General features: G+C 34.1%; 3 protein-coding genes across 3 annotated transcripts; 2 read left to right on the plus strand and 1 right to left on the minus strand.

The window, feature by feature from the left end:
- Positions 1–970: 970 nt before the first annotated feature.
- Positions 971–15,332, minus strand: LOC121988402 (probable protein transport Sec1b). Its single transcript, XM_042541805.1, has 21 exons — positions 15,054–15,332; positions 14,915–14,973; positions 14,569–14,650; positions 12,154–12,232; positions 11,094–11,144; positions 10,507–10,603; positions 10,378–10,410; positions 9,996–10,124; positions 7,756–7,947; positions 7,569–7,652; positions 7,370–7,468; positions 7,228–7,301; positions 6,012–6,108; positions 4,850–4,975; positions 4,655–4,750; positions 3,644–3,760; positions 3,403–3,480; positions 2,081–2,259; positions 1,880–1,970; positions 1,717–1,806; positions 971–1,335 (listed from the first exon to the last, which is right to left on the minus strand). The coding sequence occupies exons 1-21, from the start codon at positions 15,124–15,126 to the stop codon at positions 1,300–1,302; spliced, it is 1,962 nt and encodes a 653-aa protein (XP_042397739.1). The 5' UTR covers positions 15,127–15,332; the 3' UTR covers positions 971–1,299.
- Positions 15,333–15,544: 212 nt separating this feature from the next.
- Positions 15,545–20,500, plus strand: LOC121988403 (probable calcium-binding protein CML7). The gene is made up of 2 exons (XM_042541806.1): positions 15,545–16,096; positions 20,235–20,500. The coding sequence occupies exon 1, from the start codon at positions 15,623–15,625 to the stop codon at positions 16,064–16,066; it is 444 nt and encodes a 147-aa protein (XP_042397740.1). The 5' UTR covers positions 15,545–15,622; the 3' UTR covers positions 16,067–16,096; positions 20,235–20,500.
- A 1,123-nt stretch (positions 20,501–21,623) lies between these two features.
- LOC121988404 (chitinase-like protein 1) lies at positions 21,624–24,261 on the plus strand. Its single transcript, XM_042541809.1, has 3 exons — positions 21,624–22,140; positions 23,334–23,487; positions 23,605–24,261. Exons 1-3 carry the CDS (start codon positions 21,777–21,779, stop codon positions 24,008–24,010), a joined length of 924 nt encoding a protein of 307 aa, XP_042397743.1. The 5' UTR covers positions 21,624–21,776; the 3' UTR covers positions 24,011–24,261.
- Positions 24,262–26,489: the final 2,228 nt, after the last annotated feature.

Raw genomic sequence — 26,489 nt, forward strand, 5'->3', positions numbered from 1 at the left:
TGATTATTAATCTTTGGAATAATAATTAACACATAATATAAGATAAGTAAAGATGTTCTTGATATGAGATGAGGTTGACTTTTGAGTGTTGGCGAGAACAACCTATACTTTTAGAATTAATAATAATTTATCTCCTCAGAAAAGTATGTGGAGCTGTTGGGGTGATTGTTTTTATCTTTTTACTACAATAAAATAAACAACAATTGACTAAAGGGTGCATTAGTTACGGAATTCTCAGTAGGGTACTTAACTTTTAAAATTTTCAAATGACATTTATTTCTCATTTTATCCCTTCTTCCAACTATTGTGATGTTGTATAAATTTCCGCAAACTATTGTGGTGTTGTATAAATTCAATGTAATATTACAGTGATTAGCAAAAGGCGTAAAATGGGAAATAATGTGTCCTTTGATAAATTTTGGAAGTTAAGTGTGATTTTAAAGAATTTCACAACTCTAAGTGGGTTCTTTGATATAATTAAGCATGTAAAGTCTTAACACTTCAATCGTGTTTAGATAAAATCTATTCTGTCAGCTTGATATGGGTCACAGGAGGTGGTTGTGGAGGTGTAATGGTGATGGTGGTGTTATCTAGTGGACACCTCTCATCGTAGCAAATGTGACTATTGCCTCTAGGCATAACCGAGCTATTCACTATATGGTAGATTTATAGAAATGGACAAGAGTTAATTTCCGATGAAGCTGGAGAAAAATATCCTTCCACGTAGTGACCTGCTTGGTTTTCTAATTTATCCTTGTATAAATATATCATTTTTTTTTTTGACAAAAATAGCAAATGTGATTATCGCGATTGTAGTTCCAAACAAATCACCTAAACTTTTTTGTCCATTCTTTAGACTTTGGAGTATTAAATTTCTTTTCTTCTGTTCTTTAAATAACTATCTTCATTAAATTCACAGCGACGATACCACCAAAAAAAAAAGAACATGCTTAACAATTCAACAAAACTGAACCATAAGGCTCAAGGTATTTCAATGAATTAATCAATTTTATGGAAGTGTATGAACAAAATCAGTGAATGGAAGTATACAATTTCAAAAGTGTCGTCCTACAAGATGAGAGAAGTAACATATATGAAGTAGCTGATAGGGTAAATGTTGTCCCTCTCAATAGCAAATATTTTAGAAAAGGAAGAGCAAATCCATTTGATGGCTGCAGCAAAAGAGGCATTCATTTGGTAAGGCTTGAAGTCTGATATGATCGCCATGTGAAAAGAGCAAAATCTGTACTGAGATACAAAAAGGCACTTGTTCACAAGCTGAATTTGAAGCTTCTCCATTTACGGAAGATCCGGTCCTTTAAGCATCTTGAGTCTCTGCATTTGCATTTGATATCAGATAAGGAAAATATATATATTACAACTCAGTTGTAGATAAATGACCACATTATATTGTAATCTCTATTTTATAGATATTATTAGCCCATCAATATTTTTGTAAAACCATAGTACTGAAAAATTCCTATTCGAAGTGGAACTCCAGCAATGCAATTGTGTCAATTGAATTAGTTTAAGCATATAAAAAGCTAAACAGCTGAAGATTTGGTTAAAGCAACGATGAGTAGGAGTATGATAATTTGTGCAAGAGAATATATTTGAAATGCTAAACATCCAATACTACATCTTGAGCTCTTATAACTAAGATAGATCTTCAGAAGTTATTGCTTAAACAAAAAAATATAAGCATTGAAATCTTACTGTGATGAACATGGGAGGATCGTCGAGACTAGTACATCCAAGAATGATTTCTCTTCTCAACTTTGTTGTAAGTTTGTGAACTGCACGTAACTGGTCATGGGCGGAAAAAAAAAGAGTTAAGGTGATTACAAAAAGAACAAAAGTTCAGTAGCCACAACTTTACCTCAGATCGAGTTGCTCCACCGATCATGAATATAAAGATACGCTGGCCCATGTTCTTGAAATCAACAGATGCATTCCGAAGTACAGAATCACTACAAATTACAAAAGTATTATGAAAAGAAACTAAAAGAAGAAATAGTATTTTAATTCTTGGAACATCGTTGAGAGTTGATGCTGAGGAAATAACAATTACGTGACATACCTTGAATAGCCATCATCAGAGCACCGACCTTTTGCCCATGTGGCAGTCCTTCTGGATCTCCTGGATTGGACAGGCTGTGTACCATTTGATGCTGTGGCTTGAGTAGCAGCAACTGGTTCATTTATATATGGAAAGTCATCCTTGGGTAGCTCACCTTTGTTTAGTTTCTCGATTAGCTCCTGAAAGAAAGAAAGAACACCTTGAGAATTGGGATATAGAATAGCTATCTAAAGATTTTAAAGTAATACAATTTCCATCCCAAAGAAGGAACTCATGAAATTATTCTTTAATTTTGAATTATCAGTTTGCAGTCATATTGATATGTGAAAAACCAAGTTTTATAGAAGCAGTGTAGTTCCCTTGGTGTCTTTAACCATCGTTTAAAATCTTGTTATTGTATCCATCTAACCAACAATGAATTGCTAATAACAATATTTCCCAATACCAACTGTTGTTTGATGTCCTATTGTTTTTGTTTTTGTTTTTGATTTTGCTGATATGGGGTCATTAACATATCTCAGTATCTTCTCAATGCGCCATATCTACCTTGGCCAACGGTTGGAGACAACTTTTTGTAGTTGTGCTTACTGGTCATCATCATATCAAGATAAGCACAAAAGAGAGAACTCACAATTTAATAGACTATAGATAACAGACATTGAAACTTATGAGGTTTGCCAAGATTTACCTACACGGTAGACCCCACAAAGAAACATGAAAACTCAGTACAATGAAGATTTCCCAAAAGCAAATGATAAGCTTGATCAAGAGTGTTATTCTGGACATCCATTATGTTCATCAAACAACCTAAATCAGTCACAAGAGCTACATAAGTGGAGATGCAGATTGCTACATATCACCTCCTAAAAGAAATCATGTTAGCTGTGCAACTTTATGAACAAATGACCATAGTAAAAGTGAATTGAGTAATATATTCCCTAGTTAGTAGTTTATCCAACAGATTTGACTGGGAATCAAGCCACCCAATGACTGGAAAGACCACCTGAAATAATTTCCATTTTTATGATCGAGCAGGTCAAAGGTGAAAGGTGATCAACCAAGGAGTCTGTCACGGATGTGGATGAAAGGTGATCAAAGAGCTAGTATACAAAAGAGGCAAAAAAGGATCTTAAGAAAAAAAAACTCTTGATTGCAGTTTTTTATGTTCATACATAGACTTCATTTCAATTTCTTAGTACAATAACAAAAACTTAATCATCTTATTAATCTGGATGCATTGCATATCTTATGAGAGAGCTGCACAAATGAGATATCAAGATAAGATAAAAAAAAATGGTTCTATCTGTGGATTCTATGAATACCTCCACCACTGGATAAAAACGTGACAATGCCCAGGTTTCCTCTTCACCACTCTTTTCCTTTCTTGCAGCTTGTTTCTTCTGCATTACAAAAGGCAGCAATTTTAACATCAGCTACAAGAGCAAAAAACACCTCATATTTTAAATCCATAAGAATGGTTAACTTTTATTTAATTTTCCGAGAAGAAGTTTCATAGAAGATAAAATTGCAGGATATATTTTTGTCGCCAAGAAATGTAATTACCTTCTGAACATCAAATTTAAGAGAGAAGTTTCCATCAGATTTCTTTTTGGGATCTATTTTTCCGAAGTACATCAAGTTATTTACAGCTTTCATATCCTCTGGTGATAATTTTGCCAGCTGAAAATGGTAAGGCAGACAACAAAAGAATTTCAAATTCAAAGCGCCCTAACATTACAAGGATTATAGCTAAAGGCTGATGAGGCTGCATTAGTATATTTTCACCAGTACATGTTATTCCAGTAAATCTGGATGGAAGAAAGATCCATAACAGTTGAATACCGCTAGACGATCATGCTATTGCTATTTATCAAATTTATGAAACTTGGAGCACAAAAATATCAAATTGAAACCATCAACTAGTATTTTACTGATTAAGTTGGATGAAAGGAAATCAATTGGAGCAAACACCCATGCAGGAAATCAAGAATGTATATAAGTAGTTATTCTCAGGTTAAGGGAAAAACAAGTAAAAAAATTCATGTGGAACCTTAAGTTTGGGACATGCATAAAACAAATTATTATACTTGACTTGGTACCCATGCATCGGTAAGTTGTGGATGATCAGTTATGCCCAATAGTCTCACATAACATGGACCTGAGCAGACTTTCATCCAGAGCAAGAGGTCTTTAAGTAATGTTTTTTATGTACCAATTTAAATGATACATAAAAGTACAACCACAAATAGGTAGTCAAGTTCAGAATAAACAATAAAATTCGTGGTGTAGCAAAATGGCATAAAAACCAAGAAGATCAAGCAAATTAGTGGAGCAGGTTTGATCTGGTCAATTTAGGCTTAAAGGAAAATTTGTGTATTAGGAGACTAAGAAGTGATTTTTTTATTCAGCAAACAAAGACCTACATATTTCGCATAAATGTACATATTAGGGTGTGCATAAAGTTCTTAATACAATTGGCAAGCCTTTAGCCTTCCTTTCCCCTAAAAAAAGGAAAGACATAAACACCAAGCAGTGGTTTACATTTGTTTCTATAAAGTTTAATACTCTACCAACCTGCATCAACTTGATCCCATTGTCCCCTTCAAACTTCTCAGGGTAAGTGGCTGCATAAATCATCAATAATCTTAATTTACTTTCAGGACTGGCATCCTGCAAAAGATTAATAGAGCATTGAAGTATACAAGTCTGTTTCACCATACGAGTAATAGATAAGTTTTCACTTTCTAATTTCCCATAAGTACACCAAACCTGCTTTGTCCTCAGTAGAGTAATCACTTCCTTTGCCCCTGCATCTCCAAAGACAAGATCTTGTTCTAACTGTCCTATGTCTCTAAGATGCATTTCTCGAATCAACCTATTGATTTTTCCTGCAATCTGAGCAGATTTAGCTAATTAGATAGAGCAAGGTTCAATTTTTCATGCATGACTGGAATAAATCTCGGCACAATTATCTACAAATGACTAATTAAGTGGAAAACTTCCTCATGTAAGAGAAAGAGGCTACTATAGAAACTATGTGCAGATAAAGTCCTGTCCCCAAACTTTTGCTCACCTTGGTTATTCTTTTATGGCTGTGGTAACTATTTTAGATATAAATTTGCAATACCCCAAAACATCTCATCTAAGAAATAGTACTAGCTAATCAATAATATCCTGCAAGGCAATGAAAAGCCTTTCTCCGCAACATCTATACTTTTATTGTCATAGATTATGTCAACCTTTCTCAAATCCAAGAAACATGTAGAACTGTTCAATTCTCTATGGCTTTTGGAGGATCATCCCAGATGACAACTAATTGAAGAAACTTAGTCACTCATTAGAGACATTTTACTAATTTGTATTGTGTGGGTTTTCATTGCTGAGGCTCTAGAAACCATCTAGTGTATACAACAACATTATCATTGAGCTTTCGCCCATATAAAATCTTTAGGTTTATATGGCTAAGCCTATATATAGTTCACTACTGCATTGAATACAGTTCTGTTCAGCTTGATAGGGTTTCTTCCTGGTTCTTCCTCTCCCCTACTTCAATATGACCATCTCATCTGTCAAGCTCAATTGCTGTTCACTCCCAATTGCAATATCTTAGATGAAGATTTCTAAATGAGCATACGAAATGTTTCCTTTAACCTGACAAAACAATCTTCATCATCTCTCATCAAATAATTCTTACATTAACTTCAATCTTACTGTCTTAGCCATAATTTCTTGGAAACACTTGAAAAACAACTAAATCTCAAAATCCCTTGTCTCCACAAAACTAGTCCTTTTATTTTATCGTGTTTTAATAACACAACATCTAGACCACAATAATTAACTAGACCGCCAGAAAGGAATTTTAATAAACGATAAACTTGAATGAGTGTAACAAATGTGTTAATCAAATATCAATATGAAAAAAAATGTTTACCTCAACATGAAGAGAAAGCTTTTCAACTTGCTCGTTGTATTGTGGTAAAGCTTGGACTATTTTTTGCAGATCTTTAGTTGAAATCTCACCGCCATCTCTGTGAAATATTTAAAAAGGTTCATTATAATATAATGAAAAGCAAATATAAATCCCTGTATAAACTTAATATTAGACTTGTAGTCATCCAAACATTTGACAGCTAAAGATTGAAAATGAAATTAAATCTAATTAACGAATATGAAGTTATGAACTACAATGTTGAAATGTTCAATTGTACAAGCAGTATAGAAAAAAAAACACTAAACTGCAGCACAAACATTTATTACCAAAGCAGTATGTTTTAATGCTTTAAGGGACGTGGATTTTATAAATTGCCTTGGCCTTCATCATGAAAAAAACCAAGAGGATAATAAACAAAGCTTAAAGAAGACAAAGGCGAGGACCAACATAAAATAATAGTGTTCTTTTTTTATACTAATGTTCATTACTATATTATTACTATGTTGTACAAATACTAATGCGAAGGTGAGATTTTAATTTTGAAATGCAGTTAAGGGAATGGATTAAAATCTCATGTTGTGCCAACTGACATGGCCGAAATTCTTTGTTCCCCTCTCACATCAAGACATGGCATGCTAACAAAATAGATGAGAAGAATGTGAGCTTAAAGCGGTGGAAAAAATGAGAAGAACTGCAAAAACCCATTTTAGATAGAGCAGATGCCCTATCAACATACATGATCGATTCTACTATTGAAATAGCAACCATCACCAGAGTGAAATCTATAAATCTATATAGTTGTGATGGAATCTAACTATAATTTTCCCATAAGTTCCATATGCCCAAACGGTGTATCTAACTCCTTATAGGGGGCGTTTGGTTAAATGATGGGAATGACTATGGGTATGAGTTTGATAATAGAGTAGAATGGGAATAGGAATGGAAATGAAACCCATCAAGTTATATGGGTTTGGTTGATTCCCATAAATGTGGTAATCATTCCCAAAATGTGATTCCCAAACCCACAATCCAAACACTATCTTTTACTATCATTCCATTCCCTCATTCCCAAACCCATCAACCAAACACCCCCATAGTGTTTCTAATAAAGTTCTATTCTCATCTACACTGTGCATGCTATTCCAGAATGTTATAGCTCTAAGTGATTGACATGAATGAAATACATGATAGAAATCCCATCTCTTCATGCATTTACCTGGAAGTTTGGTGTTGTGCAGCCTTATTCTTTGACTTAAATGTAGACATCTTCTCATGCAACCTTTCACTAGCCTGTCACTCCAATTTGTTACCAAGCAGAAAAACAACTGATGCTTACTATAATATATGCTCACACTTACATCAGCTATATGTGCATAGCGCAGTTCAAGCCATATGGGGTCATTATCTTCCAAAAGGGCTTCTTTCTTTTCAGCTGTTGCACCAGGCTTTGCTGGTGCCTGTTGATAATCAAATAAAAAGTAAATACAAGAAATATTTACAAATAAAAAGGAAGCATAAGTTTGTTCGAAAGTATTTCCTCTGTTAACATTTATTTACCTCATATATATATTTGTTTCCATCCATCTCGAGCAAATCATGACACATTGCATCATATGTCCATTCATGTATATAAGGTGCAATCTTCACCAAAACGCAAATGTAAAAGCATCTCATGTCAAAAATCAAGAGCACTGATAAACAAGCATCTTAGCATTCTAATTTCAACAAGCACATAGCCTTGTACCTGGTCTATTGTCCGATCCACAATGAGTAACTCACATGTCTCCTTTTGGGGAAAATCAGGGACTGAAGATTTATACTTTGACAGGATATCCCAAACAGCTGTAGCAAGCTTTGAGGGTACTAAGTCACGCATATTCTTTGTGTCAGACTCATCCATGGACTTAGAAACTTGGTACCGCACATAAGGAAGTTCCTAGAAACATATGGGCATAATCAAAAACAATAAATATAACTGTGTTATAAATGGACAATTAACAAGGAACTAAAAATCTGGTCTGTTTAAGTCAACATGACTGACAACACACAATTCACCTTTGCTGTCTTAATACTACCATGTATTGCCCATACAAGGTGATACATGCAATGAAGAGCAAGGAGAAAAGGAGAGCAAGGGAAGCATGATCTTGATAGCGAGTCCGTCGTCATCTTCATACGCCTCTTCTCAGACAATAATAATAGAAGGATTCCTGTCGTTGATCACCTTCTCTATATATATCTCTCATAGGCACAAGCAAGGAAGAGAAGTTGTTAACAACGGTTATCCATGCACCCAATTCTCCCCTTTATATAAATACCTATAATTTTATCTAATCTAACTCAACGAACCCCTCTTTTACCTTTCGATAAGACTACACTACTTTGAAAAACTATGTATCATTCAATTACAAATTGAACACAATTTGCTATTCAAGTTGTTAGGTGTTACAAGAGATCATTGAAGCTGCATTTCATTTGATACAAAATGAAAAGAATGTACAGTTTAAAAAATATTTAAACAAAGGCTCCAAATTGATTCAATTGTCTTTTACCTCAAGTAAGATTTGATTTGATCCTTAAATATATATTTTTTTCAAAGTTATATAGTTTTATTTAAAAAATGATCCTTTTCAAAACGTGATCCTTTTCAAAAATACAAAATGTGTTCCATCCTCTAAGAACTGATCCACATCATTTTGTAGGGTGGACGTGGGGTTTGGCTAAACAAATTTTAAACATTTCAAATTGATAAAATTATGAAGGGAAGTTCCATTCTCTTTCACCCTTTACTTTAATCTTTTATTTCTTTTCTTGTGCTAGTGAATTTCCAAACAAATTCTAAGGAGTTTTAAGTTTGCTAAGATGAGTTTAGCCAGGTTAATGGATGTAAAAGGGTTTATTACTTAGATTACTATTTGAGGATTAGGTTTAGAGAAATTGCATTCTAATGTACTTATGTGCATTAATTGGTAAAAGTTTAATATCTTTCATTATCGATTGGAGAAGTAGTGAAGGTCACCAAATTAAATGTCATATCAATCAGTGCAATCCATTTGAAGCATTTAGGAACTATTTGTTCCCCAAAACAAACGATGAACTGAGAATGATGCAACTTCGAACCAGATTAACTGGCAGTGCATTTACTTGAGTTTTTCACATACCAATCCAGTACCAAAGCAGTGTATTCTTATTCAGCTCAAAAAAAGCTGAATACTGCAATTAAACAGACACCCAGATTCATGTTTGTGAAGATGGCACCCTGGTGGAGTTTTCTCATTTCACAGTGTTTACTGACTAGTCAACGGCAAATATATCAAAAATAGGTATCATATATGGGTTTCAATTTCTACATTCAAATATATGTTAAAGTAGCCAAAATTAAAGAATCTAATTGCAACTGTTTTTTTAGGATGTTCTCTAGCAAGACTTGAATATGAAGAGCACACTTGTTATCTCTGCACTCTTGCTTCTTAAAGGTGGTGCTAATCAACAATGTGTACTCCCCTTTAGTTTGAATGTCAATTCTAGAGCAATGAAACTGCCAAAGGAGTTTAGCTTACATTACTCAGTTGTTCAGGCCTGATTTGTTTGCATTTGATTGGGATGAAGACAAATAACTCTTTTCTTAAAGAAAGCATTCTAATCCTATAGCTGTGTTCGGAAGCTAGCAACATCATGCTCCAATATTTTCTCCCGACTTCTGGGGAGTGTATTCAGATAGAAGAGTGCATTATGATGAGCCTAAGGAAAAAAAATCTAGTCACTTCTTTTTGTAAGCCTTTTCATGTGTGATTAAATGAGGCATTACCACTTTTCTTTTCAACTTTCCTGACTGAATTTTTCAGGTTCTTCCTTTTGGTTGGTTATCTTTCCTTCTTGGAGAAATTGAGATAAGATGAGTGCACTCATGAGATATATATCTTAAACAAGCTGTGAGAAATGAGATTTAGTAGAGGATAAACATCTTTAAGAATTCATGTGTACCTTCAAAGAAGCAATTGCTGTGGCAACTCGTGTAGCCATCGTAGTCAAGCACTCATTGAACTTACGAGAATTTTGAGCTGTTTCTCCAAATAATTCTTCAAAAGCCATCTCATGGTCAGTGGTGAACGCCTAAACATTGTAGTTTAATTAGGTAAGGAAATTGGGGCTGTTTGCTTGAAGGGAAAGGAGAGGGGAAAAATAGGGATAGTAGAAAATCATCTGTAGTTATCATTCTCCCATTGTTCTCCAAATAAAAGTTCCATAAAAGCCACCAATGTACAATTGGTTCACTTTGAACTTGATACAAGTATTACACAAGATTACTAGCAAAACATTCCCTCCAATACAATAAATGAAACTACATGAAAATGGTAAAGTTTACCTGATTATCAATAGCAAAATACTCCAAGTTCATCTAAAAAAGTTTCAAAAAGGGTGAATAAGGTTAAATGAGTATTCACATTGATTATTAACATATTATATATGCATATTGAAAGATAAAATAGTTCACCTCACTAAGAGCACCTATACGGGGTAAAAGACTCGTGTCATTCTTAATGTAAGCAATCAATTCCTTGGGTATAGGTGAACTAAAGAAAACATACGCCCTGAAATAATAAATATTATTAAAGAAGAGTAACAGAGAATTAGTGTTTACTTATAATTGTGTCAAAATTTGTAGTAGATAAAGAGTGAATGCATCTATCATCCTTGGAGTTTGAGGGTATCCAATATATCCCCTTCAATTCTAGTACTACAACAACAACCAAGCTTTATCCCACTAGGTGGGGTCGGCTGTATGGATCTTTCTACGCCATTGAGCTCTATCCCCTACTATATCATAAGTTTATTACTTAATTTAAGGATATGATATAAATTAATAAAATCAAATAAATCAGAAAATTAAAATGTCTATACATCTATTAACTCACCGTGCATAACAAATATATTGATTCAAATTCATCACATGAGTTTGGGATTATAGAAAATGACAAAGTTGGCTATTTTGGAATTGCAAAGGATACATAGGAGCCTTAAACTCCAAGGAGGTATAATGTAGTTCACCAAAAAAAATAAATGGAAGATATTGAAGCATACTTTCTGTACAAAGGACATCTTCCAGACATGTCAGATAGTAGCATGATGACACTGCAAGATGCAACCATGTGTGTTAAGAAGCATATATGTAACATCTACAAGAACCTAGTAGAAATTTTAGGGGGGAAATAAAATAATAATAAAAAAAACTAGAGTGGTATTTATCCTTTCAATTTTATACTACAATAGAATTTCAAGCATCTTTTACCATAAATATGAGACTGATATAATTACTTCATTCAAATTCAAGAGCATATTCAGTATCTGTTTGTTCTCGAATGTATTCTTTATAGTGAACTTCACTACAGTCTACATCTCCCAGCTAATCTGACTCCACCTCTTCCATAAAGCAATTCTGACTTCTACCATGAAAGCAAAAAAATTTAACTTGGATTGATAGAGGCTCAATTACACTTAGTTTTCTTATTTCTCAGATTAATTAGTTCATTGTTTGAGGTATGAAAGCATATTTGAGGACCACCAATATTCCTCTATCTAAAGGCATCAAGACAATAAATCATTTGAGAACTAGGGAGAAAAACAATGAAAATCAATCATTTGAATACTAGGAAATCAATCATTAGGTTTAATCTTTACTGAAAAAGAAGGCTATGATTAGGGGAAAACCCCCAAGCTCTAATTAAGAATTAAAGTTGGACTAGTGTGACACAATAGAAGTTAGGGTTTTCTAAGGTAATATTTCTCAGTAGTCCTTATTTAGCTTATTGGTTGTATAGTGTACTGTAAATAGAACAATTAACATAACTTTCATCATGGAGATTCCCAAGCAAGATTTATTATTTAGTAGACTGTTTAATACACTCCACTCCTATATTTCCTATTGTTCATCATTATAGAATTTTAGACTACTATATATCAAGAAAGTGCACAATCTCGAACCAGCTGTAACACACAGAAAGTATAAGAGGACAAAAAATTAAAAGTTAAGGATAAACATTGAGCAAATAATGATATATGAAACAACAAATTTGAAAAGTAGCAGGTTTTAATAATGTAACTAAGTAGAATAATTAGAAAAAATAACTCCAAAAACCTTTACTTTTCTTTTAGTGGTTGGATGAAATATATAGCATCCATTGAAGGTAAAGGCTCCCTTCTTTTGAAAATGTCCTCTACCACTGCAAAATAGAATGTGAAACTTATTTAACCGCGACAAATATTATTGATTGTAAGAATTTCAAAATTTTGCATGTAAAGTTTTTGTACAAAAATTCCTTGCAAAAAAGTGTATATAGTGGATTGCAAGAATTTTCAAAATCATAAAAGGACTAGTCACTAACTTCTATGCGATGATATCATACACAAACTTAGATAGCATTCAATGGAGAGATAAAATCCATATACCTATCCCCTAAAAGTTAGCAAGGCTTGTACATTGATAATTATACACCAACTCGCATGAGAGTACCAAGTTGGTCGGTCCTTCAAATTTACTTGAAAAAGGCTGATGGAAATTGGAAGATCGTGAGGGATGATCGTTTGACACTTTATAGTCAAAACTTAAAATTTTTTGTTGTCTTCATGTTCAACATTTTATCATATTTTTCTTTCCACTTCCCCTCTTTGCTTCTCATTTCTCCTCTGTTACCAATTGAGCGTGGTGTTTCCTACTCATCTTTTGTCCCTCTATCCTTGTCTTTTTCTCTTTTTTTTTTTTTATATCAGGTATCCAAATCTTACAACCCGACTAATCCTGGAGTAGATGGTCCGGACCCACATTCCACCCACCAATTAAATCCAGGAAGTATGGTGGCTCCTGATGTGGCGCCCCAGCTTCACTATTAGTTCAATCGTCGTAGGTGTGCCCTACTTGTCTTGCTCCCACAGTTTCTAGTCTATTGTGTGCACCAATGGGGCAATAATATGTGGCACAAACTACCAGTCATGGAGAGAACATGGTATAGTAATGTTAGTGTGCATTGTAATGGGAGTTTTTTTCCCACAAACTACATGTTGTATTTTAATGTGAGAAGAACTTGAATACAAAACCAAGTTTGTATTCCTGCAAAAAATCTTTACTTATCCCTCTTTCCAAAAATGTGAATCGAAAGATCTAGATAAGGTACAAGTACAGAAGATCATGGCAAGTTTATCACTCTATTTTTGCTACATTAGATATTAACAAGATATAGGAGGATCTCCTATGGCAAGTTTAGACCAATCTAGAAGGAGATTCTTCATTATTCCAAAATAATTAGGATACAGACATTTTGCTAACAATGAGAATCTACCTTAATATTTCCAAATTTCAAATACTAATCCATTTAAAGCATAACAGCATAATAGGAAAATTATTAAATTTCTGTGTAGACCAATATTCAAAGAAATTGAAAAGGTCTCATCATCAAACTACAAAACATAAGTAAATGTCAGTTTATTAGGAACAATTACAAATTGAAAAAAATAGTATTGTCTTTCTTTTGAAACTTGTGCGCAACTTCAACAAGTTCAATTTTGAAATATTTGATCTAAGATTTCATATGGAAAGACAAAAGGTGTCAGATGACGTTGACAAGCATCATAAGTTAACAAAAGGTGTAACAACTTGGTTAATGGAACAAAGATTTGAAACCTTGCCCCCAAACACCCATCATCCTTCAATGGAAATATTTTATTTCATATTCAAGATTTTATTTTTTTTTGGGTGGCTTAGCAATTTCCATTGCCACTGATGTGTCACTTGATTTTGAAGAGGCCAATCTCTTGATGGGTGCTCATGAACACCTCTCTCAAGATACACTAGTTTCTAATATGAGGATTAACAATAGCTATTGGACTTCTCCCTTTTACATTTCAATTCTCTAAGATGGATTCTCAGGAAATTTTTATGCCTAAAAATTCTAATGCCATTAACTCTAACTCTGATGATGAGAGACGAAAGGTATGTTAAATTTCTACTATAATAATCATTGCACTATCATTGATAAAGGAAAGAAGAGTAGGTCCCACCAGATTATTTGGAATTTTCAATCACTCTAACAATTAAGGTCTTATGTTGGATTTTTCTATAGGAACACAAAAATTAGTTTGAAGAGACCATATTTTCTTTCATGATATTGCATATGCCATCCAATGCCTCAATCTGAATATCTTATCCAGCAATTATGAATTTACAAACCCGGATGGCTATTTTTGCAGCATCACTACAACTTGTGCCATGAAGAATCAATATGGAAAATTTATGGCAAAATGATTGACTGGATAACCATAATTCCTCCATACTTAACACTCTATTGGATGGTTGAATTGGTTCAATATGGAGAGAACGCAGCAAGAGGATTGTTAACCCCTCATCCAACTATTCCTACCAAATCTTTGAAGTAGATTTGTAAAGAACAAAAACTATCAGTAGTTTAAAAAAAAAATTAAATCTAATGGAGACAATCATATTATTACTAAAACAAAAGGGCAAGTAAGATAAGATTTTCAAGCTTTAAAAAGTGACTAAACCTACATGAGATTTCTTGGTTTGTAATGTCTGCCATCTTACAAGAAAAAGACATCACTTTGAGAGTGAATTTGTCCATGATAAGTATCTGCAATATAATCCAATTCCAGTTGTAAGTACTTAGTACTGTGATGAATTTCTTGCAACATGATTAAATGAAAAGAGGATGGAAACTTCTTCTGTAAATTCGATAAATGGTGGCAACCATTTAGTTTGTTTGTGTTGTGCCCATTCATAGAGGAGTAAATAGAAGGGACGCAAGCTGGACGTATAGTCAAACTCACTTCCTGTGCTTTTCTTGTCATCGTACGCTTTTTATATTTTCTGCCAAAATGGATAAATAAGAACTAACCTTCCATGGGGTAGTCGAGCTCTTTGTTTCCGACGATCTAAGCATTTCATTTAAAATTCCTGAAAATAATCCAAGACCAAAATAGATTTTGTGAATTAGTAAGCAATTTCCCGATAAGGAAGCGAGCAAAAGCACTCACTTTCACGACTAATTTGACGGAAAAACTTATGATCCGCGTTGGCGTGAGCGAAGTCCCATTCCGACATCGACATGGTTCGTACTCCGTAGTGTTGTTCCTGCCCTTGGTTTTATTTTTTACTATTGGAAGTCGAACGAGGAAGAAGAAGTGAAAGGATAAAAAGAATATGATTGTGGCTAATGGAGAGATGGCTCAGCGGAATTGTCGAGCGTGTGTGGTTACCATACTCATTTGCACATCGTCTCCTATATATTCGGATCCCATTTGTTACTGCCCTTTCTCTCGTCAGAAAATACTAAATATAAATAAAATAGCTCTAATTTCGGTCAAGAATTTTTTTAATAGAAATTTATTACTAAAAGGGGCCGTACTCGATCAATTTTTTTAAAAAAAATAGTTAAAATTAGTATATAAATCTAAATAAGATGATATTGTCCATTTTACTTTTTTATTACCATTTTTAAACTCAGCAAGCATTTAAAATTATAAAAAATAAATAAATAGTGAAGAGGGCAGCGAGACGCGGTGGAAAGGGAGAAGGAAGAAGAAGCCCAGCAGCAGCAGTAGCGATGGGGAAGGAGCCGACGGATGAGCAGGTGGCGTCGATGAAGGAGGCCTTCAATCTGTTCGACACCGACGGCGACGGCCGGATCGCCGCGTCGGAGCTTGGCATCCTGATGCGCTCCCTTGGCGGCAACCCGACCCAGGCCCAGCTCAAGGAGATCGCCGCCACCGAGGGCCTTACCGACCCCTTCGACTTCCCCCGATTTCTCGATCTCATGCGCAAGTACCTCCGCCCCGAGCCCTTCGACCGCCAGCTCCGCGATGCCTTTCGCGTCCTCGACAAGGATTCCACCGGCAAAGTCTCCGTTGCTGACCTACGCCACGTACTCACCAGCATCGGCGAGAAACTTGAGCCCGCTGAGTTTGACGAGTGGATCCGCGAGGTGGAGGTCGGCCCCGACGGTACTATCCAATACGAAGACTTCATTGTTCGCATGGTCGCCAAGTGATCCTTTCCTTTCCAGCGGCGTCTGAGTCAGGTACGTCCAGATCTTCGTTTGCGGATTCTATTCGTTTCATTTAGTTATGCGATCTGTTCGTTTGCTTGGGATCTGATCATAATTGGACCTGTTTAGCTAGAGATCCGTAATTATAGCCCGCCCAAATTCTCAATTATGTTTATGACTAGGATCTCCTATTTTTTTGTGATTGCTGTCTGATCTGAATGCGTTTCGTAAAGTCTACCGAGTGTCTGATGAAAGATAAATTTCGAATCAACTTTTTTTTTCCTTAGTGTCGTGATTTTTCAAAAAGATGGTTGTTTCTATACTTCTTCACGGAGGTGTCTTCATATTCTTAGGAAGTCCAGAATTTTTTAGAAGAAAACAAATCTTTCCATACCAGCAAATCTTAACATACCAACATAGTTTGATGAATTTGTGCTTCATATATGAAATGATTTAGTGATAAATTCCTTCTTTTACAAACTATATTCACCCAGAGATAGGACTAAATTATTAATTTGCTTTAGTTGATCAACGGGTCTCAAAATTTGTAGTTGTTTTGTTACTAGTTGATTAAGTCATTCTGGAGCCAAATAATTAAGATATAACTAGTTTGATTCTATTTCAGTAGTTCTAACAAGTTATAATCTAATGATACATTTACTTTATTACCCATAAAAAGCATATATCTATCCTCCATCTAAACACAAAGATAAAATTTAGCTTAATGGGGAAGACCCTTATCAGATTTAAAGAGTCGACTTATGACTATTGGTTTATCTAATCTCATTTTTCTCCCCTACCTTCCACCTCTTGTTATCCGGCTGTAGTTCAGTTAGTATGAGTGTCAAAGATCTAGGAGTAAGAAAAAAAAAGGAATGACATCATAGTTGACTGCATATATGATAACTCTTTTTCACTCTTTTTTTCTTATATTTCATCTTGAATCTTGGACTCTAGTGGAGATGGTAAATGATCATTATATCACTGCTCAAATTTTATTTATATCCTCTGTCATGAGTCATGGCATTAGAAGACTTGGGAATCTTCTAGTGCTTCATGGTCACTATAATAGTGACAAAATTCTGAATAATTTAAATACATATAGTGTTGGCAATAGTTTCAGATATGCTAGTTACCTAGAAACTCAATATTGTTGGCAAACCTGTCAAACAATATTGTTGCATGTTGATGTTAGTCGTCACTTCCACAAAATCTGTGCAAGAAATGTGCCAGGCATTATAACTCATAACATATTTAAGTAATTTGAGGTACTTTTCTCATCCAAGGATGTCCAGAAACCTAGTCGATGGTTATGCCATAGTAATACAAAGTTGTTTGGAGAAATTGCCAAGGATATTCTTATGCTACAGCCCAAGTGCTAAGTGGCTACTTGGAACCCTATCATTGATTTGGGATATCAAAATAGATAGAGGTCATGATTGTTGTGGAAGATAGCGTGTATTGTAGAAATATACACCACACGGGTAAGGCATGTTTGATGTCAGTTCTGGAACAAACAGCAAATTTATGAGATTTATAGAGCTTTATAGTAGATGATCTAGCATAATACCACAAATGAATGCAATGAAGACTATATCCTGCCAAATACCAACAATCACAACAACAAAACACATGCCCAAACAATTTCTTTGGTAGATGTATTTTTTCCCCCAATATAACCATTTTATTGAGTATTTTCATGTAAAGAAAAGCAAGCCTATTACAAAAATGGAGTAAACAACAAGAGGCATATACCATTGTGTTACAAAAATATATTTGAAAACTGAGATAACTGTGTTGGAGCTTTCTATTCAGAAATCCCATAGTTCCAATGAAAGATTTCAATGGACGTATATGAGTTAAAAAAATACATGAGGAATGCAAATTATCTTAATTGTTTATGAACAAAACAAAATTATCTGTAAGAATATAATTGAACAAGTGAATATACTTATTCTTAGATGATTAAAAATTTAAAAGGCCATCAGAATATATCAAGTAATAAATTATAAAAGACAATAAAACTCTTGTCCAGGTTTAATTGTTGATCCCTATTAGGTGGTTTAAGTTTGAGTGCTAGGTATTAATATTAAAGTTTGTGCTATTACTTGACTGTTCTCATTCTTTTGGTTCTTTGCAAAATAATTATCTTCTTTTCTGGATTGAGAAATTTGGGAAGGAATGAAGGGAATGGATTTGATTTCCATTATTTGTGAAGCCAATTATAGGGATGAATTATCTTTAAATTTTTCTTCACATTTTTTTGTGTTTGGCAATTTGGAGATATCCATTGCCCTTCAGTTCTTTTCTGATTCTTTTCTTTTGCTCCCCTTTCCTCTTCCCAGTTCCTATACAAACTTTCATAGAAGTCTGGTATGTTCTATAGTTAAACAATTTAAACGATTAGAGCTGGATGTGTGAAAGATAGTGAGATTAAATTAAAAATGTAGTAAACATAACTAAATGTGATCTAAGAGGTCCAAACCTTATTAGTGATATGGATACACAAACTTCAATGCAGTTAGCATTATTACATTAAATAGTTGGGACTAAAATTGTGGATGATAAAACTGTTAAATGCTTCCTCTGTCTTTCCATTTTATTTATCACACTGCTAAATATGGTAAATTATGTTGTTTTGAATACTTTTAACCTCAAGAAGGCTCACATATAAACAACATCAAGAAGAAAATGAAGCCATGAATCCTGAATATTGAGGGTGCTATATGGATTTTATCTTGTATTGAATTTTAAAGCTATATCAGTAGTGTTCAAAATTTTCAAATCACTTCTTATTACGTTAAACAAAACTAATCACATTTAAAAAAAAATTACTGACCTACATATTTTTTTAATTTTGTTTTGGACAAGGATTCAATTGTTTGTACTTTGTATAGTGGGTTGTCATCGTATTTTGGGTTGTCCTTGTCATCATGATCATTGTTATATCACTCCCAACTACTTGTAATTGACCCTCAGTTGAACTCTTTATAGACTACTAATATACAAATATTTTAAATAATCTTTTATTACATTAAGACAAATTTTGATAGACTCCACTGTTTGTCTTTGAACATTCCAATGCCATAATATGAAAAAGACCACACTGACTGAAATATCAGTTTCATCAGTGAGTTGGCATGTGAATTTTTAGCTTTGGCTGGTGGATACTATTCATATTGGCCTTCCTTTGGATGGTAGGCTTTTAGACGAGTTTTCACAGTATTGGATTGCTACTAACTGAAGCCTATTTCTTAATCAAACAAAACTCTCTCTCTCTCTCTCCATAACACATTAAGACATTTTAAAATCATTTAAACAGCAAACTTCAGGTGCCAAACATAAATTTATGTTTGTTGTTTTCTTCATATTACTATGACAAGTTAATGGACACACCATCACAACAATAACTATAACAACCAAGCCTTTACCAGTAAGTACCAAAATTCCACACAAGAGTTATGTGATACATTTGAATACCTGCATCCTGCTGATATAACATGGTTCAGTTTGAGTTCAAATGCCAACTATATTTGTTCAGAATTTCTTATCAGTCAATTCATTTTAGGAAGGAGGTAGGTAGATTCATGGACATAGATATGTTCAAAGATGACTTTAGATTCTATAAGAGTTGAATATCTTGAGTGGAAGGAGTAAGGGAAGAAGAAGATCAAAGAAAACATTAATGCAATAAAAAACATTTAATTAATTTGAAAACTACCATTACATAGTATTCAATGGAGGGACATGATTAATGTAGTCGATGCCAAATAGTTGGAACAAGCACAATTTGGCGATGATTATTTTTTATTGAATCTAGACAACTCCACAGAATTTTGTATGCTCGTGAAACAATGCTAGTCTAACCGTGTTGCTAGTCTTTTAAGTTCTCTATTTCCCTTCAGTTTTTTTTTCTGTCTCTACTTGATGTTTGCTATTGTGGTGTCTAATGTAGTTTTTTTTCGATTTATATTAATCTGTCAATGTTAAACAACAAAAAGACGTTAGTGATTCCATAATCACACTCTTAAACCGTATAAATAGAAATATAGTTTTGTTCCATCACATTCATTACTTCTATGCTGCAATCAAACATGCATCCTTGATGTTACTCTAAAGTCTAAACACATCAAGCTTTCCCTCAATTTTTTTGTTTACAACCAACTCGCAGATTTTCTTTCCAAGCACGAAATTGCATGGAGGACTGGTCATGACTTATGGTTGTATCGAATGACTCGTTATATTTTCTTCACCAGTATTACGTCGGACTTGGTTGTTTAACATTATTAGTTTGATTAACATCTTGTTTTGTTGAATGGCCGATGCATTGAACCTGTGTTTGAATTGTTACCAGAAAACTCAACCGTGTTGCATTTTCAAATTCTGTTTTGTTTGTAATGAATCTTGCACTTTGAAAAGTATCAGAGTTGGATACAATTGTCGCATCGTCTTTTCTGCATAATGTTTACGAGTGTTACCAAATCCTGTACCCCCGCCAAAGTGGCAATTCGATCACTCACAGAGGGACCTGACTGCCATTCTCTTTCTTAATATGTAAAATTAACGGTACTAATTGACCAAAAAGTGCATTTAAATTTGTAGAAAATTTTAAAAGAGCATCAACTATATTTTTTTTAAATGACCTATTTGTTTCTCATTTTATCCCAATCACTTTCGTGTTATATTTAAAGAATAGTACCACATAGATTTTAAATATTTTAAAAATTAACACCCTAATAAACTTATGTAGTATTAAGGTGGAAAATAAGTATGTTTTTGAATGCAATCAGAAAGCGAACAGGAGTAAAATGGAAAATAAGTATGTTTTTTAGAATTGAAAGTTAGATGTGTTTTTGAAAATCTTACAATTGTAAGTGCGTTGGCTATAAAATTAAATTCCTATTGTAGATTGGGTCACTAGATTTTAACTATTTTGTTTACCAATGTTACTTTGATACCGAAATAAACCTTTCTCCCGGCAGAAACATATAATTTAATTTAAGCCTCGTTTCGTCTCAAGTAATCTGTTTTTGATAGGATTTTTTATAAAAAAAAACAATAAAAATACGCTACCAGCTCTACGACCTGACCCTCAATTAGGACAGCTAGAATATGATGTCAACCGTCCCCACTTCACGCCGTTTCACTTGTCCTCCAGACCACCACAACCACCATTATAACCCCAAATGCAAATGTGCTAGCTCTCATTTTTCATGGATTAGGTGGGAGATACTGATTGCTCGCTTACTTCAGAGAACGAGTTGCTACCAACCGTTTCCCCCTCAAACGACAATTCCCCTCACCAACCGAACCAGTCATTCATGTAATAAGCCATCGACATGGTTCGGTCTAATGCCACTCCTTCCTAAAGCGATGATTCATGGAACCTCTAGCAGTCTCAGGACTCAGGGAACCAGTCAGTCGGGTCTACTCAGGTCGAACCGGCCGATTCCATCCGGTCTAAACCGACTTGGAGCCACCGACAGTGTTGTGGTGGTCCCCCACGGGAGAGGACATCGCACCGACTCGTTTTTGATTTACGGAGTGAAAGACATTCTTCTAATAGCGTGATTCTTCGGATTACAGCGCTTGCGAGAGCTGTGGGTGGGAGAGAAAGAGTGGTTCCCAAGTCTCTCTCCTTCCTCTTCACCCCCTTCATATTTGTTCCTTTCAGACGCCAGATCTCCCGGACCATCTCCTCGATCGCTCTTTGATGCGTGCGATGTTGCTCACGATGAGGCTGCTGCTGGCGGTGGCGGTGGTGGCGGCGATGGCGGGTGGCTGGGCGGAGGCCGGCAAGCCGAAGCTGAAGACGTGCGACAAGGGGTGGGAGTGCAGAGGCAGCATCTACTGCTGCAACGAGACCATCACCGACTACTTCCAGGTGTACCAGTTCGAGAACCTCTTCAGCAAGCGCAACGCGCCGGTCTCACATGCCGTCGGCTTCTGGGACTACCAGTCCTTCATCACCGCCGCCTCCCTCTTTGAGCCCCTTGGGTTCGGGACCACCGGAGATAAGCTTACAAAGATGAGGGAGGTCGCCGCCTTCCTCGGCCATGTCGGCAGCAAAACCTCCTGTGAGCCCCTTGCATCTTATTCCCCTTTTCCTTTCTACTACATATTTTGAATGGTTTATTTAGCTTTGTTCATGTGTATGCGTCCGATCTCGACCTGGAGTCTCCATTAATCTGTTCATTTTAAATAGTCTGTCCGGATAAAAGTTTTTGCCCTTACAAAATCGATTAGTTTGAATCTAACAAACAATTAACCTAACCTAATAATCTGCTGCCTTGTTCCATTTACTTATAGTGCTTGATCTGATAAATGGCAATTAGTTTCCCTAGGTTTTATCAATCCCCTCAGTTAGTAGAGATTTGGAGTTTGAATACATTGATATTTAGATACTCTGTACATAAGTTCTGTGCCTTGCTTTAACACAATTTTATACATAGATTTTCCTGAATCCTCACAACTACAATTGATTTATGTAAAAGACAAGAAGACAATGATGTTGGTTTGGTACGCTCACCTAATGATCAATAATTGAATTTGACATGCAAAACTAAAAACAAACACATACAATTCAATTAAAACTCATTATCTGAGTTCATAATATATTATACATGTTGACCAAAAGAGGCAATCTTATATTACATGCTTGTACTTAAGTCTTGTCAATGAAACCAGTAAACCATTTCCTTGCAGAATCATAAAACATAATTCATCACTGTATTCTTTGTCGTAAATCATAATTTATCTTCATTAAACTATATCAGTTCCAATTTTTTGCATTAAGCTAATCATGAATCATAGTTGAATGGGTATGACTTCTTCTCAAGCATAGTGGGTATTACTTGATACATATTGATGCTTATCGATGCTCTGACCTAGTAGTTTGTGCAAACATATTACTTAAGTAAAATTCCCTGTTAATCCCTCATCCTCTGTAAATGAAAAAAAAAAAAAAAAAAAAAGGAAAGAAAAAATTTGACCAGGTGCTTCCATAATGAATCTGACTTTGCCTCATATTGGAGCATAAGGTGATATTGCTCAACCAAGCGGCCTAGTATCACCGGCCCTACGGCAAGATACAGACAAATAAATCACAAAAGGTATTTTTGCCCTAGCATAATGGACCTTTGCATGGGAATTTTGCCTCATATTGAACTAGGATGATGAATGAAGAATAGTTGAATGAATTATCCATGTATATTAACTGTTCTATTCGTATTATATATTAACTATTTAACGGATTAATCATCTACTCCAGGTGGATATGGTGTTGCCACTGGTGGCCCACTTGCATGGGGATTATGTTATAATCATGAAATGAGCCCAAGCCAAGATTATTGCGAGAAAGACTACCTCTATCCTTGCATTGAAGGTGTTGAATATTATGGGCGTGGGGCTCTACCTGTGTACTGGTATGCTCAGTATGAATTAGGTGCAATGATGCAACATACATATTAAAATTATAGTTTGGATTTTGGTAAAATGACTGTTGATGTATTCTGTGATTGACTTTTTCGAGTTCATTTCAGGAACTACAACTATGGTCTAGTTGGTGATGGCATAAAGGTCGACCTTTTGAACCATCCAGAGTTCCTCGAGCAGAATGCTACTATAGCTTTCCAAGCAGCCATGTGGAGGTGGATGACACCGATGAAGAAGAAGCAGCCTTCGGCGCACGATGTTTTTGTCGGGAACTGGAAGCCCACAACGAACGACACCTTGTCCAAAAGGTTGCCAGGATTCGGACTCACCATGAACATTTTGTACGGAGATAGTATTTGTGGCCAAGGCTTCATTGATTCCATGAACAACATCATATCACACTACCAGTATTACTTGGACCTGATGGGAGTAGGGCGTGGAAGCTCGGGCGACAACGTGGATTGTGCAGAACAAGTGCCTTTCAACCCATCTTACAAAGCTGCTACAACCTAATTATCAAGCCGTTCGATATTTGTTGAGTGCTCAGCATGAAGTCTCTCAATAAACTCTGTGTCAAGTAAGTTGTGTAGTAAAAGTTTCTGTTTTGAGATGTGAAGTAAAGGTATCATGTCAATTGGCTTTGCTACTGTTCATTAATGATTTAGGGATGTATCTCATGTGGTTTGTCCAGTGGTAAAACACCCTTATGAATGCTATATATTCTTTATTCCGATATGAAAATTATTATCTTTGAATTATGTTTATAGAGATGGTTACCTTGGTTTTTTACAATATGAATGCAGTAAGTTTTAGAGATGGTCACTCTTGTGTTCTCATACTTCAGCATCTCAATGCACCGATGCCTCCTTATGGACTGTGATGGTCGTATGCTTTGCTCCAAAGGGATTGGATTTGCGACATTGGACAAGAAAACAAGATCTGAATGAGAAATAATAAGTAAACGGTGTGGGTGGGTTTCGATAAAGGCTAGGATAGCCGCTGCTGGCGAAGGATTACACTGCAGTTACATCCGAGATGAGGCATTAGTCTCCCACGTTGCACGTTGATATCCTTACGCTTAGGGGTGATTCATTCAAATTATTATGTATAACTTTTATTATCTGATTATCATATAATTATATAATTAAGATTACGTAAAATAAAAAATAAAATATAATTTAATATTATTTGATCCAATCTAAATAATGTAACGAAAATATATTTATTTAAAGATTTAATGTATAAATTAGTTTAATATTTTATTATATTATCTACCCTTACAAAATCATATTTTATATTTTTTAAAAAAAAATTATTTTTTCCCCTTTTTTAATGTTTTTATTTTAAGGTTTTTTTTACGTATTTAATTTTTCTTTTTTTTACGTTTTTCTTTTTTAAGGTTTTTTTTTATTTTTTTAACGTTTTCCTTTTTTTTAACATTTTTCTCTTTTTTTACGTTTTTCTTTTTTTCTTCTGTCTGTTTTTTACGTTTTTTTTTCCTTTTTTTTAAAAAACGTTTTCCTTTCTTTTAACTTTACGTTTTTTTTTTAATTTTTTTTCCTTTTTTCAAAAATATAACTTTATTTTTTTAATAAAATATCATATATTTTTATTTTTGTTTAATTTTTATAATTTAAAATAAAATTTTCATTAATAAAAAATTTTAAGGATATTTTTGGTTGAAAAATTTTGTTAATCCTGAAATTAAAAAAACTTCATTTTTTAAAGATTTTTTGATTTCGGATTGTATGTTCCTTTTACTAACGCGTTAAACATGGATCATTATTCGAAAATCGCCGATTACCTAAACCAAATAATGTCTTTGTTGATAATCTTAGATGGATAATCAAAATTATTAAAAATAACCTTAATCAAATACATTCTTAGAACATCTCTAATAGTTAAACATCTAACTTTTTTTTTTATAATTTTCAATATACACATCAAAAATGAAAAAATTTACTATTCTTTCTATAATAAAAATTCAGTTCAGTTAGTCCAGTTTGTGTTGATTAGTTTTCTTCACTTTTATTAAGGAGTTAAATTTAGTTGAGTTATCAGTAAAGCCTAGGTTTTTTCTCTTAATTGCTTTAGGGGCAAGTTTCTTTCTTGTTAAGTCATTTGGATTTAATCTAGGATTTAAATTATGTTCTAGAACAGATTTAGTCCATTCTCATTCCTTTCATTAGCTTGCATTTCAACCTTTTAATCTAGGATTTAAAGTAAAAACATAGCAACCCCACTTTTAAATAGGAATTTTTTTTAAAAAAAATTCTTAATCTAAGATAAATATTCTTCTATTAGTTTTCGAGAGAGAGTTGACTTGGCCAATATCCAACATCATTTCTAGAGTAAAGTTGAGGATTTTAGAATACTTAATTAATTTAGAGTTAACTTAATTTTAGATTCATCCCTGAATAAAATTATGATCGGTATTGGTCGGTCGTCAAGATGCTATGGTGGTGAGGATGGATAAGAAAATTAGTTAAATTTGATTGACCGATGAATTTAAAATCCATTTATCCATATGTTTTTTTTGTTTTTTTTTTTAAAAGTAAACTGAGAAAAGTCTGTCTATTCACGTATAATCTCTCCTTTTTATCATTCGCACTCCAAAGTAAACAGCGCAATCGAAATATATTGATTTCATCAAAAATTAAAAGGACATCTTTTGTCATCGTTTTATTAAAATGACATCTTGTTAAAAAAAAAATATTAAAACAATACTCTAATATAGCTTTGTTCGAGCATTCATAACTTTTAACCTATAGAGTAAAATTGATCAAACTTAATCAAAATTATTATACAAAATAAATTATACATAAAACACATATGAACCGAGTTAACATTGATCAAATTTATTCAAAATTATTTAAATCTCTTCAAAATTTGATCAATATTAGTGTAGCAGTTATTATGCATAGCTACTTTACTAATTTTAAAGTAATTTCAATCCAGTTCAAATAATTTTATTTGAGTTAAAGTAAGGACA

The sequence above is a fragment of the Zingiber officinale genome, chromosome 6B (assembly GCF_018446385.1).
Source record: "Zingiber officinale cultivar Zhangliang chromosome 6B, Zo_v1.1, whole genome shotgun sequence".
NCBI lineage: Eukaryota > Viridiplantae > Streptophyta > Magnoliopsida > Zingiberales > Zingiberaceae > Zingiber > Zingiber officinale.